Genomic DNA, 15,187 nt, shown 5'->3' with positions numbered 1-15,187 from the left:
TAACCAATGCCCCTCAAATGGTTAAACCGAAAAAAATACAATGAACAACAATCGAGTCTACATATTTCAAAGTCAAACCAAGTCTCTGTCTTTTAATTTTCGCACTGTCACCCGTTCTCAAAACAGTGAATGGAGTCAACTTGAGTCCTCACATGTGACCTAAGGGAACTGTGTCCAAGCACTTTTGTTGTTATAGACTGTTTCGATGTCTCGATAATCAAGACTTACCTGACAGGCATTATATAGAAGCTGGTGCTCAAACTTCTTGATACCAAGAATCTGTTGAAACATCTCATAGAGCTGGTCTTTGCTGAGAATCAGTTCAGAGGCAGCGCTGGTAGTCATTCTCTGTTGGTGTTTCCTTGGGTCCTCCTCGCCTCGGTAAATTGTGTCAAACTTAGCTATCCACGAGCTGAGAACAGTCTCTTTACTCAAGCCGTCGATTTCTGGCAAGCTGCGCACACGCTTCTCAATGTGCTTTTTAAAAACTTCGCGCGAGTCACTGGCTGAGCAGCCGCCGCTCTGTACCATCCGAGACACTCGATCACTTTTCAGGAACACCTGCGGTCACAAAACAATGGGAGAGTAGTGTTAGTTTTTCATTAAACATACTGTTTTACATATTGGTAGCTCAAATGAGGATATTAGCTGAACATTTTTTATACTACAATATTGATCAAGAACAGTCAAGACAAAGCCCACTGAGTTCCCTTTTGAATCAACATGAATTTTACTAATATGATTAAATTTATGTCTGTCAGTTGTTATCATTCGACAAACATAATTGTTTCGAAGAAAAAAAAAATATTCCATACTTTTAATGCTGAAGATTCCCAAATGAATCACAAGAGAAGTTCACCGATTTGCAACCTGTTTTCTGAAGATAAAAATGTCACCTTTGGATACATATAGCATTGTTCTTTAGCTTAGCATTTCCTTTTCCGTGCAAACTAACACAAATGCATCTTCAAGTGTTCCGTTTTTTGGTTTCTTTTACAAATGCTTTGTCTTTGTCATTCAAGTTGCCTTTACCCTTAATCATTAAGCATTGATGCTCTGCAGTCGCATTCCGCAGAGAGCCACTTATGTTGTTGCGATACACCAGAAGGATCTGTGAGTGAGCTGCAGGGCAAGGACAAGGCAGCCATAAAAGGTGTCATTTTTGAGATAGCTACAGAGTTGTAAAAGCGTCAGAAGTGCCATCATTACGGTTGTATAAAGATGAGAGTGTAATGGGTTTAATGATTAGTAAGGACCATTTATGTACTCGTAATGTGAAGAGCAACACATGGAAATTATGTTCTGCCCTAAACCAGTTTGTGGATAACAGAACAACAATTAAGAATTCATATCCGATTAGTTTAATCATGTCCTCTCCTAAATTTGCAATGGTTTTCCCATAGATTCTTCAATTTTTGTCCTCCCTATCTGATTTTTTTTCAAACTAGATCAATACTTTTAGTGAATTGTTAACCTTTGGAGTCGTAATTTGAACCAAAAAACTATCTCAGTGAATCAAATAGAATATTTGATTTATACTATGTATGTACAAAACACCCAGAGAAATCCCAAGCACAGGTAGAACATTACACTCCAGCCAGTTGTAAGCTGATCATGCCTGAGGCTCGCATACTTGGCAACCTCGGTTAATAGCTGCCCTTATAAATGATTATGATTCCCCTTACAATACAAAGCAACAAAAACCCCTTCCAACGGCTTACCGTGCATGCACACATCATGCTTTATCAATCCTACCGTACGCAGCGATGAAAAAAATATAGGATTGAGGATTACTTTTGCCGGTTTGCCGTGACAATAGTAGCGATCCACGACGGCATTGTCGTTGGTGAGATGGTCTGGATTTGAGCCAAAATGGTCTTTGTGAGATCGATTCACAATTTCTTAAAATATGGGGAAAACGTACAAGTTGACACAGGTATGGGCTCGGAACCAAACTCTCACGGCTTCTCCAGAGATCAAGGCAGATCTAAAGCTTTTAGATCTAAATCCCTGTTTACTCGCCAATGCAGGAATAAATAGACTTTGGTTGTGGTTTTCTCCCAAAATCTTCCTTCTTATTGGTCGGGTATAACACCTACTGCACATTACACACAGAGGATAAGGTGGCAGTCTAATTAGAAAGGGACAGTTTTACACAAGAGCGATAGACTTGCAGTCCGGACACAACAGGGATGAATATTTTCCATTCTGACTGCTTCTGGGAAGGACATACTTCAAAAGTGTCCAGTAATACCAGAAAAAAAGTCACTCTAATGCTACACAACCAATAGCGTCAAATGAATTTTGATCCTTTGTCTCTGTAGCCTTCTCTGCATCTTACTATTTCTGTCTTCACCAATATCTTGCATGTCTCACTCTCCGACTCCTCTTTGGTTTAAATTTCTCTTCTATTTTTCTTTCTTTCTTTCTTTCTTTCTTTCTTTCTTTCTTTCTTTCTTTCTTTCTTTCTTTCTTTCTTTCTTTCTTTCTTTCTTTCTTTCTTTCTTTCTTTCTTTCTTTCTTTCTTTCTTTCTTTCTTTCTTTCTTTCTTTCTTTGTCTTCACAATTAGATTTGTTTAAAATTATAAGGATAAGTCATAATCTCAGGAGAAAAAATACTAGAATAAGCTCGATCAAGTCCACAGCAGCCTGAGAAACAAAGACAAAATGATCCTCATGATTGCAGGCATCACTTTTCTTTCTATACTCACCTCGTAGTAGCTCTGGACAGCATTGATGAAGGCCTCGTCAGCTACAATCTGTGTTTCTCCGTTGAGGAATGCCTGAAAACGCTCTTTGACTGTTTGCAGCTGTTGCTTATTGATCTAATACAAACATAAAAATGAAAATGAGAAAACCATTATAGTTTATCAGACTCGAATCCCATACTCCAACAGTAAGGACACTGATATGAACGTCACAACCGATAAGGTGGGTTTATTTGCAATTGTTACTCAATCATGTTAGACGGTATGTTTTACTGAATTAGGATCCCTCAATTGTAGCTGTATTGTTCTATTGATAAATGACCAGTAAAACTCTCCGCTCAGAGACTCAACACAGTGGCCAGTTGCCGTCCAGAGCCCTGGTAACTGTTGCCATGGCCACCGCTACAGAAGAAATAGTATGTGATTACAGCTTCCTTAATGGGGGTTAAAGTTCACAGCTACAGAGGAACCATCTGTCATCTCCTCTCAATCCATTGAAATATTGTCAAAGTGACATTCAGCTAGAAATCACAACAGTGGTAACAATTCACTGATATGTTTGACTCAAACTTGTCTTGAAAAGTGCTTGCATGCTGGTATTTAAATTGTTATTTGTGTAAGCTTCAAGAACAAACACAAGTTAATGACCTTACTTTTGTAGATGCACACAAATGCTTACCGAAGTTACCTGGGGCAATCATGGGAAATGCCTTCTTTGGCAATCGCCGCGTAAGAAACAAAAGCACTTTTTCCATTGTACCGCTTCTATCTCAAAACAGCATGGTTTGGCTCTGTGTGCTTCTATAACGAACGCAGGTCGACGATAGCTGTGACATCACTGTCATATGATTGGATGACAGATATAGGACAATCAATAATCAACTGTTACCACTGTACAACTCAAATGAAAATAGATTCAATTAAATTCATTCTTGGACAGACCAACAACGTGCACACCGCTCAGTGAAATCTTGACAGCAATCTTTAGTATTTCATATTTCGGTACATATGATATTGTGAATATGGTTAGGTCTTGCTGTGAAACACAATGTTATACGCTGGATTTAACATATTTTTACGTCTTGGCGGCGGGCTGACTGTGCCTCGTTTAAACCAGAAATTGCTTTTTCATCCATGTGAAAGCTTCTATGTATTTATTTATTTTTACTATAATTTTTGGGTCCCCACATCGTTCAACTGCGATTCATAGTTTGAATTGCCACAAAACCAGTGGCCAAGATTCGTCCACTTGTGAAATGCTGTGGCAGACCCCTGATCCTGAGAGCGTGCAATGGATGCTTGCACCGTTCAATAGATGTTGGGCAAATTGGTTGATGCCTATTGTACTGGAGAAGCAACAAAAGCCAGACCAGTCCAAGTGAGACCGTGGGGCAGAACAGGGCCAGGGAATGAAAAAGTAACCAAAGTGATTTATGGGTGTGATATTTTATGGTTTCCTATACAGTGATTCAAGCAGAGATTCTTCACAGCCTTGAAAGCTTTTTTTCAGTTCAATTTTGAATGCAATGAATATATATATGTATACATTTATAGACACACACACACACACACACACTCAGACTTAACTAAACAGGGTTAGAAATGAATCATAATTTTGTTTGTTCTGTTTAATTTTCTTCTGGAACTTTGTTCAGCTGCAGTCAGGAAAAGTTAACTTGCCTTATAGTGGTTTGCGAGACTGCACATTTTGATATCGATTCAATATCAAGTAAATGCAGGTCCAGTATCGCAGCCACCAATATTGATACCGGTACTGATAATAGTTTTTAATTAAGGTAGTTGCGTCATCAAATCACTGAATCTCAAATCATTTTCATGACCTTTTAGTGTGTCTGTGACGTTTCGTTTTTCATTATTAAATGGCATCGTCAATATGGTGAGTATATATCAGTGAGCTGCCGTCAGTATTTTAGGCCAGCCCAATCTGCCCGAAATGTTGGCGACAGCTAAACGCTTGAAATGTCAAACACAGGTGCCATACACCTGACATGCAGCCAAATACAGAAGAAATTAAAAAAAAACAGACCCACAGATCATAATATCTCTCCCTTATTATTTAATTTCACCAATCACAATGCTGGGTGTATGAATCTGTGTGTGTGTGTGTTTTTATTTGACCTTTTTTCTTTGTTTAGCAGCACCTGTGTGTGACGTGGTAATTACTATACACCCTTAACACTGCTAGGAAGTCACAAATGAGGAATGGGCGTGGCCTGAAATACTGACGGAAACAGTGACTGACAGCACTCGTAATATGATAATTGCAATATAAAACAGATTCTGATTGTGCAGGCAAAGAGACAAGACGGGGGGGAGAGACAGAGAGAGAGAGACAGAGACAGAGACAGATGGAGAGAGAGAGAGAAAGTATCTTATTCGGTAGTGTTGTTATTCTTTGTGTCAGATGTTTCCGAAACTCATTTTTACACTTGGATGCATTTTGTCGCCTCGGGAAACATCCCCTGTGCCACTCGGCAGCCATGAAGGATTTTCTGAAGTTCATGATCCACTCTAGTAGTGCATGTCAAGAGCCATCTGGTGTCACATGTCAAAAATGTAAAACCTGAGGAAAAGCGTCTCTGCAAATGAAAGCGGTACTACAAACTCATTTCCACATGACATGGAGTGTGTGGTACTGGACCCAAAAAGCAAGGAGGCAGAAGAGGCAGGGTGTACTGAACAAAATATATTAACAAAAACACTTAAAGGCACACTGGAAAAACTAAATCCAAAACACAAAGTCCTGAAAACCCCAATAAACCAAATTAACCAACAAACAAAAACCCATGACAATAAAGCAATACAACGTGACAGCAACAACAATCTTACCAAGACTGACAAACTGTCAGACTTCCGGAAAATTCCGGATGCAATAGAACTGCACTCCAGAAACATTAACTCATTAAGAAGGAACAAAAATATATTTTTTTACACAAAAAATACTGGTCTCAAGACCGACAAAGTACAACAAAAGTCACCGATACAACACCAGGATAATGATGCAAAGGCAAGCGTCTTTGGAGCGGATTGCCCTCGTGACCATGACGTCCGCTCGGTCGCAGATTCGGGTAAGGACATAATCGATCAGGTGCCAGTGGCCGGATCTTGGATGTTGCCAGGTGGTCTTGTGCTTGTTGGCAATCCGAAACAGTGTGTTGGTTATTACCATCTCCGTCTCTGCGCAGAGACCAAGGAGTAGTTCTCCATTTTCGTTGCAGTTGCCAACGCCTTCCTTCCCCAGAATCCCTCCCCAAAGCTGATGGTCCCGGCCCACCCGCGCGTTGAAATCCCCCCAGAACCAAGAGCTTATAAGGGTTGACGCGGAGTATCAGGCCACGCAGCGCGGCATAGAAGGACACATTCGCCTCCTCCGAGGCGTCCAGGGTAGGTGCACACAAGGTGATCACAAGGGATTGGGATTGACACAGAGGTAGAGTGATGGACATGAGTCTCTCAGAAGTTATTACGGGGATGATGTTGTGATCCCTAACCAGACGTGACTTAACGCAGAACCCTACACCGTGAATTCTTCTCTCCTCCACAGCTCGTCTGCTCCAGAAGAAGGTGTACCCGTGCCGAGGCTCCTCGATCTGCCCGGCACCAGGGAGACGGGTCTCGGAGAGGGCCACAATGTCCAGGCCGAGCTTCTGAATCTCAAGGGCGATGAGGGCAGTCCTGCGCTCCGGTCTATTTACTCTTGCATTGTCCATCAGGGTTCGTACATTCCAAGCGCCGATTTCCAGCAAAGCAGTCCGGTTATTGTATTTGTATTTGTTTCGCCCGCATGAAGGATGAATCTGCTGGAGGCGGGTCTCCAGCCGATCGGTGGCGGTGATGGGCGTGTTTAGGCAGCCTTTTATTGGCCCTTCCTCGGATTGAGGGGAGCAGCGCTACGACTAAAGAGTCCTGCTCCGCCACCGTGGTCGCTGCCTCTCCCCTGCACCATCACCAGTTCGCAAGGGGAGCGACCATCGTGCCACGGCCACCGACGTGTGGTTGTGGAACTAGGGACGTGGGCCCTCAACTGAGCCTGTCCCCGACGCCCCGCGCCATCGCCGCCGGACTTCTTGAGGTTAAGGGGATCGGGAGAAGGGGGAAACAGGTTGAGGAGGCAGGAGGGGGAGGGGTGCCCCTGCACTTCGACCCCGTGGCCAGGGTCCACGGCAGCGCGGTGGCCGACGGTGGTGGTCCAGGGGGTCTGCAGCACTCGAGGTTGGACCGTGGGTACCCGGTGTTTTATTTTGAAGGGTGGACATTCCTTCATAACCCATGGGGATGGTCGGCTTGGCGATCCGGTCCGCCGCCTTGCTAGGCGCTTAACGCCAGGACTGCGGTGGATTTGTATACCGCCGGACGCGGTGCCGCGGGATTTTGCTGACCCGAAGGTCATTACCACTTCGCACCAACTCTCCAGTAATGGAAAGTCCCGTCATTTCGGCGTGGAGGCTCCCTTACGGACTTCACTGCGATCCACTAGGAATTGGCGACGGTTTTATCCGCACCTTTGAGTCTAGGGATCGCAGATCTTTTGCGAGTTGTCAGAAAATAGGCAAACACTTACAAGACCAAACCCATGACTAACAGTAACAAGAAAAAAACTAAACAAAAAAAACTTACAAAAGGTAAGCGAAGACGACTAAGCGGAATCAGAAAACGAAGAACATGAGCGCTTGTGACGTCTTGAAGAATTTGTATCTTGGAAGCAGAGCTGTGAGTAAGGCAAACTTTCCGGCAGAGACATAAAGACAGAGAACTCGGCTTGATTCCATGAACGACAGGTGTGCGATCCGGAGGAGGCGCCCTCCTCTGCCACCTGCTGGCGATACTAAAGGGCAGAACATTAACAGAAACCGAGGAACTAAAAACAAGAAAACTGACGAGACAACAAGGAAGACAAGACAAGACACAGATGGTTGAGGGATCTGACTGGATAACACAAGGGACCCAGATGCCAATGGGTGGGGAAAAAAAATGACGAAGACATAAAGCACATGAGAAAACAAAACTGACACAAAACCAAATGTAATCTAAACAAAATTAGAATCAGGACACCGCATGCATGTAACCAAAGGTAATCAAAACATATAACTACTCCTGAAGGTTGAATAAAATTGAATGTATAACTTAATTCACAGTACGAAATTACAAATGAATTTACGTAAATGTATGACATTAATTTAAATTTGGTCGAAACTTGATTTGTCATAGTTAAGCAGGGCTGAACGGCACATGCAACAATCCTCGTACCTTCAAAATCATCGCTTTTCAGGAGGCCCTAAAAATTGGCATATTTGTTCAAACATTCACACTTGGTCATCAAAGAAAGCAAGCCATTATCAATACTTTCGACCTGCAAGTGTGAGCTGACCAATAATCAATCAGAGGTGGGCGTGTCAGTCAATTTTGCCGGTCCGTCATTGGTCATTCACCAGTGGCCAGGCCACCCGTTTGTCATCGTCAGTTCATAATTTTTTCTAGCCTCTTTCCTCATCGCTAAATTAACGTTCATCACCGCAATTTCAGGGCAGCCATCTTTTTTTTTTCCTTCGGCAGCATAGTGTAGCAAAACAGTCAATCAGTGTCAAGACCGTACCAGCCACAGGCAAAGGCAACACAAATTAGACGCACAGCCAAATATTTGTTTATACTGCCTCTTGTATTTCATCTTTCATTTTAATTGGTTTTTATAACCGTTAGAACATGACCGGCGTGTTTTGTGAATTTGATGTGAATTTTCAAAATGTTTTGGATACTTTGCTTAAATAACATTTATTGACCGTTGGTCCAGTGGTTCGCGCTTTGACCTCACCATGCGGAGGTGCAGGGTTCGATTCCGGCCTCCCTGTGTGGAGTTTGCATGTTCTCCCCGGCCCTGCGTGGGTTTTCTCCGAGTACTCCGGTTTAGTCCCACATTCCAAAAACATGCATGGCAGGCTGATTGAACATAATTGTCCCAAGGTGTGAGTGCGAGCGCAAATGGTTGTATGTCTGTGTGTGCCCTGCAATTGGCCTGGCAACTGGTTCAGGCTGTCCCCCGCCTACTGCCCGAGGACGGCTGGGATAGGCTCCAGCACCCCCCGCGACCCTTGTGATGAGGATAAAGCGGATCAGAAAATGGATGGATGAAAGTTTATTGAAAGTAAAAAAAAAAATACATCACCAATTTATCAAGGTACTCAGTGCAGAGAATCGCCCCTTTCAGCCAGATATTTAAAAAAAATAAATTATTTTTTTAAATGCTGCACGAATGCCAGTGTATTTTTTGTTTCATTCAAAAAATGCACTTGTTTCATTGGATTGGGTTGTGCTGCAATGATGTTGACGTTGGTTGTGCTGAAATAACTACCAAATCGGGGTTTCCTATCCCAAACAAAATACAACCGTGCGGAACTCAACTGTGGTGAATAGCTGAATAATCATCTGTACAAGAAAAGAATGTCCCCACGGCTGCCATTCGGTTTGCTGAAAAACGAGATGACATGGGCTCTCCACCGAGCAACTGCTGCTATCTTTCTTTCAATAATTAGTCCCCGCAGGAATCTGCAATTCCATTTGCCGCTGATTCCAAAGCTCACCGTGGAACTGAAAGCAGTCCACAGAAATAAGGGTGAGGTAGAGAATATTACATTCACGTGTATTTTCCATCCCAGCAGAAGAGCGATCCAGGAGGAATTATTACAGTTATTACAGTACAATGCAAGACAACTTTATTTACAGGATGTTGCGCACTTCACGACAACTGCCGTAACATGGCACTTTAAATAATAGAAAATAAAGTGAAACCAGTCAATTAAACCACAAATTAATGATACTAATACATTTACAGTGGACAGCAGGAAACAATAGAACAGTGTCAGTGTCATATTGTATTAGAAGATGTGTCTTCAGACAAGTTTTAAAAAATGGACAAGGAAGGGACTTGCGTAACATTTAATGGAAGGTCCTTTCAGAGGGAAGGACCGGCAACAGAAAAGGCTCGATCCCCTCTGAGGCTCCGCTTCATCCTCAGCACCTCCACTAGCATCTGGTCCGCACGTAACGTGGACGGCTAATACAGATGACGTCACATCATTGGAGCACGTAATAAATGTCTGTGTGGTTGAATTACATAAATGATCATACTGTATGCCAGTGGTCCTCAACCAGAAATGCTGGAGGTCCACTTTTTTTTTTTATTAAGATCAAGGTCCGGTCCCATATATAAAATAACAATTATTCACTCTGCCAGTACACAGCAAATAATGAGAGGTATTTTGTTGAGGCACAGGAACTCTTATTTTGTTAAGTTGTGCCTGCTAAGAAGATACATCAAAATATCAATTTCCTTTAACAAAAGAAATCAGTCATTTGCTCCTTTTCTTTGCCTTCAAACATTGTGCCCATAACTTCAGTCATGCATTCTTTTATAATTTCTGCATCAAAGAATGGTTTCTTGTGCTTACCCAAAACCCAGGCCACTTTCAGTGAGCACTCTGTTGCTTTTTGTTGGTGTGTCATACATGTCACAATCTTCCTGCTTGAGTCTTGATATGACCTATTCAGTTTCTTTATTTCGTTTGTTCTTAGCTCTGAATTAGGAGGGAAATCCCGTTCAAAAGAGCTGTGCTCTGTCACATAGTGGCGTTTAATATTTTGACTCTTGACCAGAGCTACCGTCTTGAGGCATATTAGACACAGTGGCTTGGTGCTCGACAGAGGTAGAATGAAAGCATAGTTGTCAGTCCATTCTTCATTGAAACGCCGATTTTCACTGTCCACCTTTCTCTTTGAAGCAATTTTAGAGGACGCCATTGTGACGTTTATTTATCTGTTCTGCTGTTAAACAGCTCTCAAAGGCCCCCTGGTAGATGGGAGCAAAACTGCACACAATCGAAACCTTCGTCTTAATTGTGTGTGCGGCTCTCCTGGACTGAAGCTGTGAGCACACGGTGGCGTTGCGCATGCGTCTGTTTCCGGCCACAATGAACTATTTTGAATGCGTGTTTATTGGGATAGACGCGTGCTGACGCTTATGTATGGGCACACCTTAAATTCAGAGGAGCCAATCAGCGCCTCGTATATGCTGAGGCTTATGTATGGACACACCTTCAGTTCAGAGGAGCCAATCAGCGCATCGTTATCGCCGACATGCCCTGCTCAACCAGGGTCTCCAGTCAGTCAAACATTATCCACACAAAGTCGCGCTGCCGCGGTCCTCTGCCTTACATCTGTTAGTGCACGCAAAGAATACAACGGATAATTTTAACAAGCGATCGCGGTAATGCGCAGACAATAGTCCACAAATATAAAATGTATAACTTAAAAATCACTTTATAAATTATTATTTTATACAATTTGCCGAGGGTCCGGACAGAGGAGGCCCGGACAGAGGAGGTCGGCGGTCCGGACCGAGGAGGTCGGCGGTCCGGTCGTGGATCGCGGTCCGCCAGTTGAGGAAGAGGGCTGTATGCAGTATGTTTACAATATCCAGGTCAAATGGCTAGTTTTCACTTTAAACCTTTCACGGACCCTGTAAATCTGTAACATGATAAGATGTCTACTGTCGTAACCGCTGTCCCTGAAATGGTTAATATCACTTGTTCGCCCTCCAACCCATTGTTTGGTGAAATATTTTGCACTTTACATAAAAATCAACTTTTAGGCCACGGAATCAAGATTTACAGAATCAACACTTTTGCTCCAGTCAGCATGAAAGCTGAAACAGACTTAGCCTCGGTATCCTCAGGCTTCATAATCAAATGTGATTGTTTGATTGGTGAACAGTGCCCAAGCAGGAAGTCCGTAGACCCAACCCCCTACCCCACCCCCCAAAAAAATCACGATTTAGAGGGAGACAAAAATAAAAGTAGACAACGGAATGCTTTTGACATATATTCTCAAAACTACTCTGGCAAGTACAATTCATCCCAAAAGTTAAAAATCCAACCGAGCAAATGTAGCGCATTACGACCCACCTCTGAGAATTGTAGCCCACTATGGCACTTCAATAAATGACAATGTAAAATGATTACATGGCATGATTTCTATCAGTAATTAAAACCACAGTTGAAGCATTTTTCATTGTGACAATGAAAAAAAAAACTCCAGAAAACACCAGGCCACACACTTCTCCATTTCAATTGCAAGGACATAATTTGTACCTCCAATAGTCCAAGCGTGTATCAATAAAGAATGTACACTGCAGAATTATCCAGGAAAACGTGATTGCTAGTGTGTGCTTTCCTCCCTCTCATGCTGTTGGTGACATAACAACAAATGGTTGGGTAATCCCAGATTACACATCGGCAGACCAAGAAAGGATTGACAGTGTGCTCATCAGGGAAAGAGCTGCTATCTGTTAACAAGCTTTTCATATGCGGGCAAGGCAGTGGCAGCAACTAAAATCTCCAATGCTGAGACCTCAGAATGGCAACAAACCAAAATATTTCATTATTTCTTCACTCAATAAAAATGATCTCTGCAAAAACCTCATTTCACACATGTATTGCAAGATTATAAATTGTAATGATAACATATTCATACAACATATATCTGAAAGAAGGATGGCAACAAATGATCTATTTCAGATGCTTGTGGACACAGCTGCAAAGCTTGTTGGTGCTGTTCCTTTTCAATGCTTTCAGGAGCGAGTTGTGTGTGACTCTAGTCCTTATTTAAGGAGAGTAACCTTTACAAGTGGCACAACCTTCAAATGAGGCCACTACAGTGCTTTAAGTGGAAATAATATGTAATAAGTTTTTTTTTCTTTGTCTAACATGGCTGGGGTTTGGTTTAGTAACTAGGGATCATCAGGCGTCATCAGGCGCCGACAGGTATGGCAGCCTCGGTTACACGCTCTCTAGTATTATCCCTGTTTTTGTCATTTTCGTTAGTTTTTGGCGACCCTGAGCGGCTTACTTACACGAGGGAAAAGTTGCTGCGCATTGGGGAGTCGACGCTCGGTCTTTTTTCACCAGCACACGAAAATCCACAAGGTTTTTCGGAGCTAATCGCGAGCGGAGCGGCTGCGCTGTACAGAGCATGGAAAGGCCGCCGGATGAGGGGGAAGCGAGCCGGCGTGCTCGTCAAGCTCCGGCAGCGCAGATTTCGAACCCCGCTCCCATTGACCCATCTTGCTAATCTACGATCTCTGCCAAACAGGATGGATGAACTTCCTCTCCTCACAAAGTCCAACAAAACCTTTGTACGTTCTGCTGCGCTCTTCTTCACTGAAACCTGGCTCAGTGACCGCCACCCGGATTCCGCGCTACATCTACCCGGCTTCCGCCTTCTCCGTGCCAACCGCGAAACTGAGCTATCAGGGAAATCGAAAGGTGGTGGGATTTGCTTCTATATCAACGAAGAATGGTGCACTGATGTCACGAAGATCGACGCACACTGAGCACTGAGGTTGTTGAGGAAGCATGGCCTGCCACAGGGGGTGCAACGCCAGTTCTACATGGCAGTCATCGAATCAATCCTGTGTTCTTCCATCACGGTTTTGGTTTGGGGGCGCCACAAAAAAGGACAAAATCCGACTTCAACGGACAGTTAGGACGGCGGAAAAAATCATTGGCACCGCCCTACCCAGTCTTGAGGACTTGCACACTGCAAGAATCAAGACAAGGGCACGGAAAATCCTCCTGGATCCCCCGCACCCTGTCCACCACCTTTTCCAGCTACTCCCCTCAGGCAGGCGCTACAGATCCATGCGCACCAAATCCATCAGACACTTAAACAGCTTCTTCCCTCAAGCCATTAACTCCCTAAACAGTCACTGACGTAGTCACTCTTCTTGTACTACAAATACTGCTACTGGTCACTCTAAAATGGTTCAATAATTTTCTGCACCAACTGTACAAACTGTCATTGTATTGTATTCGACCACGGATCACTTTAGCTCTGCTTGATACTTTGCACATTGTCTCACTTACATTAAGAAATGTCCTTGCATACCTATTTGTCATGTCCTTGTTTACGTTGATACTAATGCAGCGTGTTATACGGGAGACAAATTCCTTGTGTGTTCTACATACTTGTCCAATAAAGATGATTCTGATTCTGATTCTGATCTGCTCTGCATCTTCTCTATTTCGTCTTTTCTTTTGTAAAACAGTAAATTGCATGTTAATTCATGGGCAACATGTACATCGTTTATTATGTGTCATGTTGCACGCACGTTGCAAAGAACGAGATCCCGGATACAAGCGGCTGAAATGAGTTTTCTCCGCAGGGTGTCCGGGCTCTCCCTTAGAGATAAGGTGAGAAGCTCAGTCATCCGGGAGGGGCTCAGAGTCGAGCCGCTTCTCCTTCACATCGAGAGGAGCCAGATGAGGTGGCTTGGGCATCTGATTCGGATGCCTCTTGAGCGCCTCCCCGGTAAGGTGTTCCGGTCATGTCCCACCGGGAGGAGACCCAGAGGAAGACCCAGGACACGCTGGAGAGACTATGTCACCCAACTTGCCTGGGAACGACTCGGGATCCCCCGGGCAGAGCTGGAAGAAGTAGCTAGGGAGAGGGAAGTCTGGGATAAGCGGTAGATGATGGATGGATGGATGGATGGATGTTGCACGGTGCTGGTGGTGGTGGACCCCAAAAAGCAGGCAGGAGGGAGGAGCAGGGTGAATTTGACAAGTTGTATTGATAAAAACACAGAGAAAACTAAATCCGAAACAAACAAAGTTCTCGGAACACAAGGAATTCAAAGTACCAAAACAAAACCATGACTGAGGCAAAAAACTAACAGGAACACAACCATGACAGAAACATGACAGTAGCAAGGAAACAAATAATAACCCGACTCTGAGTAGTCCTGCCGGGAGCCCTTTCAAAGCAATAATTAGATAACGACCAACAGGTGTGCAGCTGCAGGGCGAGCCCTACATTGCCACCTGTTGGTCACAAACAGAATCATGACATTATGTTCTCATTAGCTTTTATCAGTGGTTCTTAACCTTAGTCGATCGAACCCTTGGCGGTTGAAGAAGCTTTACTTTACATATACACATAGAACTGCACTAAATTTCCTTAATTCATTCATTCATTCATTCATTCATTCATTCATTCATTCATTCTGCAGACCGCATACCGACCCAAGGGCATCGGGTATGCTGGAGGTCACCAGCCAGTTGCAGTTTTACTTTACAATCATTTGTTTCATTTTTATCAAAAGCAAAGAAGAGAGGCTAATTATGGTCATGAGCTAAATGGTTTGGGAAACCCTGTATGACTACTTTGTGACTGTCACTACCATATCAGACAATCTGTGCTATTCTTTGCTATGATGTTTTGATCCATCTTGGTAATCATGAAATATGGTTGTATTTGTGTGACCTCCAGTTTTCTCATCGCCTATGGAGCCCCACTGAAAAAAAGTGCTCTGAGTCTCTTTAAAAGCCTGAGGATTTGAGATGCTAATTGTCCTGCGGCTTCATAGCAATGACGAGCACCAGAGTCTCAATAGATGTAATGGGTACGGT

The 15,187-nt window shown here is 43.4% G+C and overlaps 1 protein-coding gene and 1 long non-coding RNA gene across 23 annotated transcripts in view; one reads left to right on the top strand and one right to left on the bottom strand.

The window, feature by feature from the left end:
• The window catches only part of cadpsa (Ca2+-dependent activator protein for secretion a), a 187,171-nt gene that overhangs the window by 156,796 nt on the left and 15,188 nt on the right, over positions 1–15,187 (bottom strand). For all 22 annotated transcript variants that reach the window (XM_052075015.1, XM_052075012.1, XM_052075017.1 and 19 more), the window contains exons 2-3: positions 2,712–2,825; positions 229–561 (exon numbers count right to left, since the gene is read on the bottom strand). In XM_052075015.1, the coding sequence (XP_051930975.1) occupies positions 229–561; positions 2,712–2,825 (447 nt within the window). The remainder of the gene's footprint in view (positions 1–228; positions 562–2,711; positions 2,826–15,187) is intronic.
• LOC127607224 (uncharacterized) lies at positions 6,130–7,411 on the top strand. The gene is made up of 3 exons (XR_007964031.1): positions 6,130–6,159; positions 6,274–6,443; positions 6,520–7,411. It is a non-coding gene; the product is annotated as an uncharacterized LOC127607224 (long non-coding RNA).

The sequence above is a fragment of the Hippocampus zosterae genome, chromosome 9 (assembly GCF_025434085.1).
Source record: "Hippocampus zosterae strain Florida chromosome 9, ASM2543408v3, whole genome shotgun sequence".
In the NCBI taxonomy this organism is placed as follows: Eukaryota; Metazoa; Chordata; class Actinopteri; order Syngnathiformes; family Syngnathidae; genus Hippocampus; species Hippocampus zosterae.
This window is presented reverse-complemented; position numbering and strand designations above follow the sequence as displayed.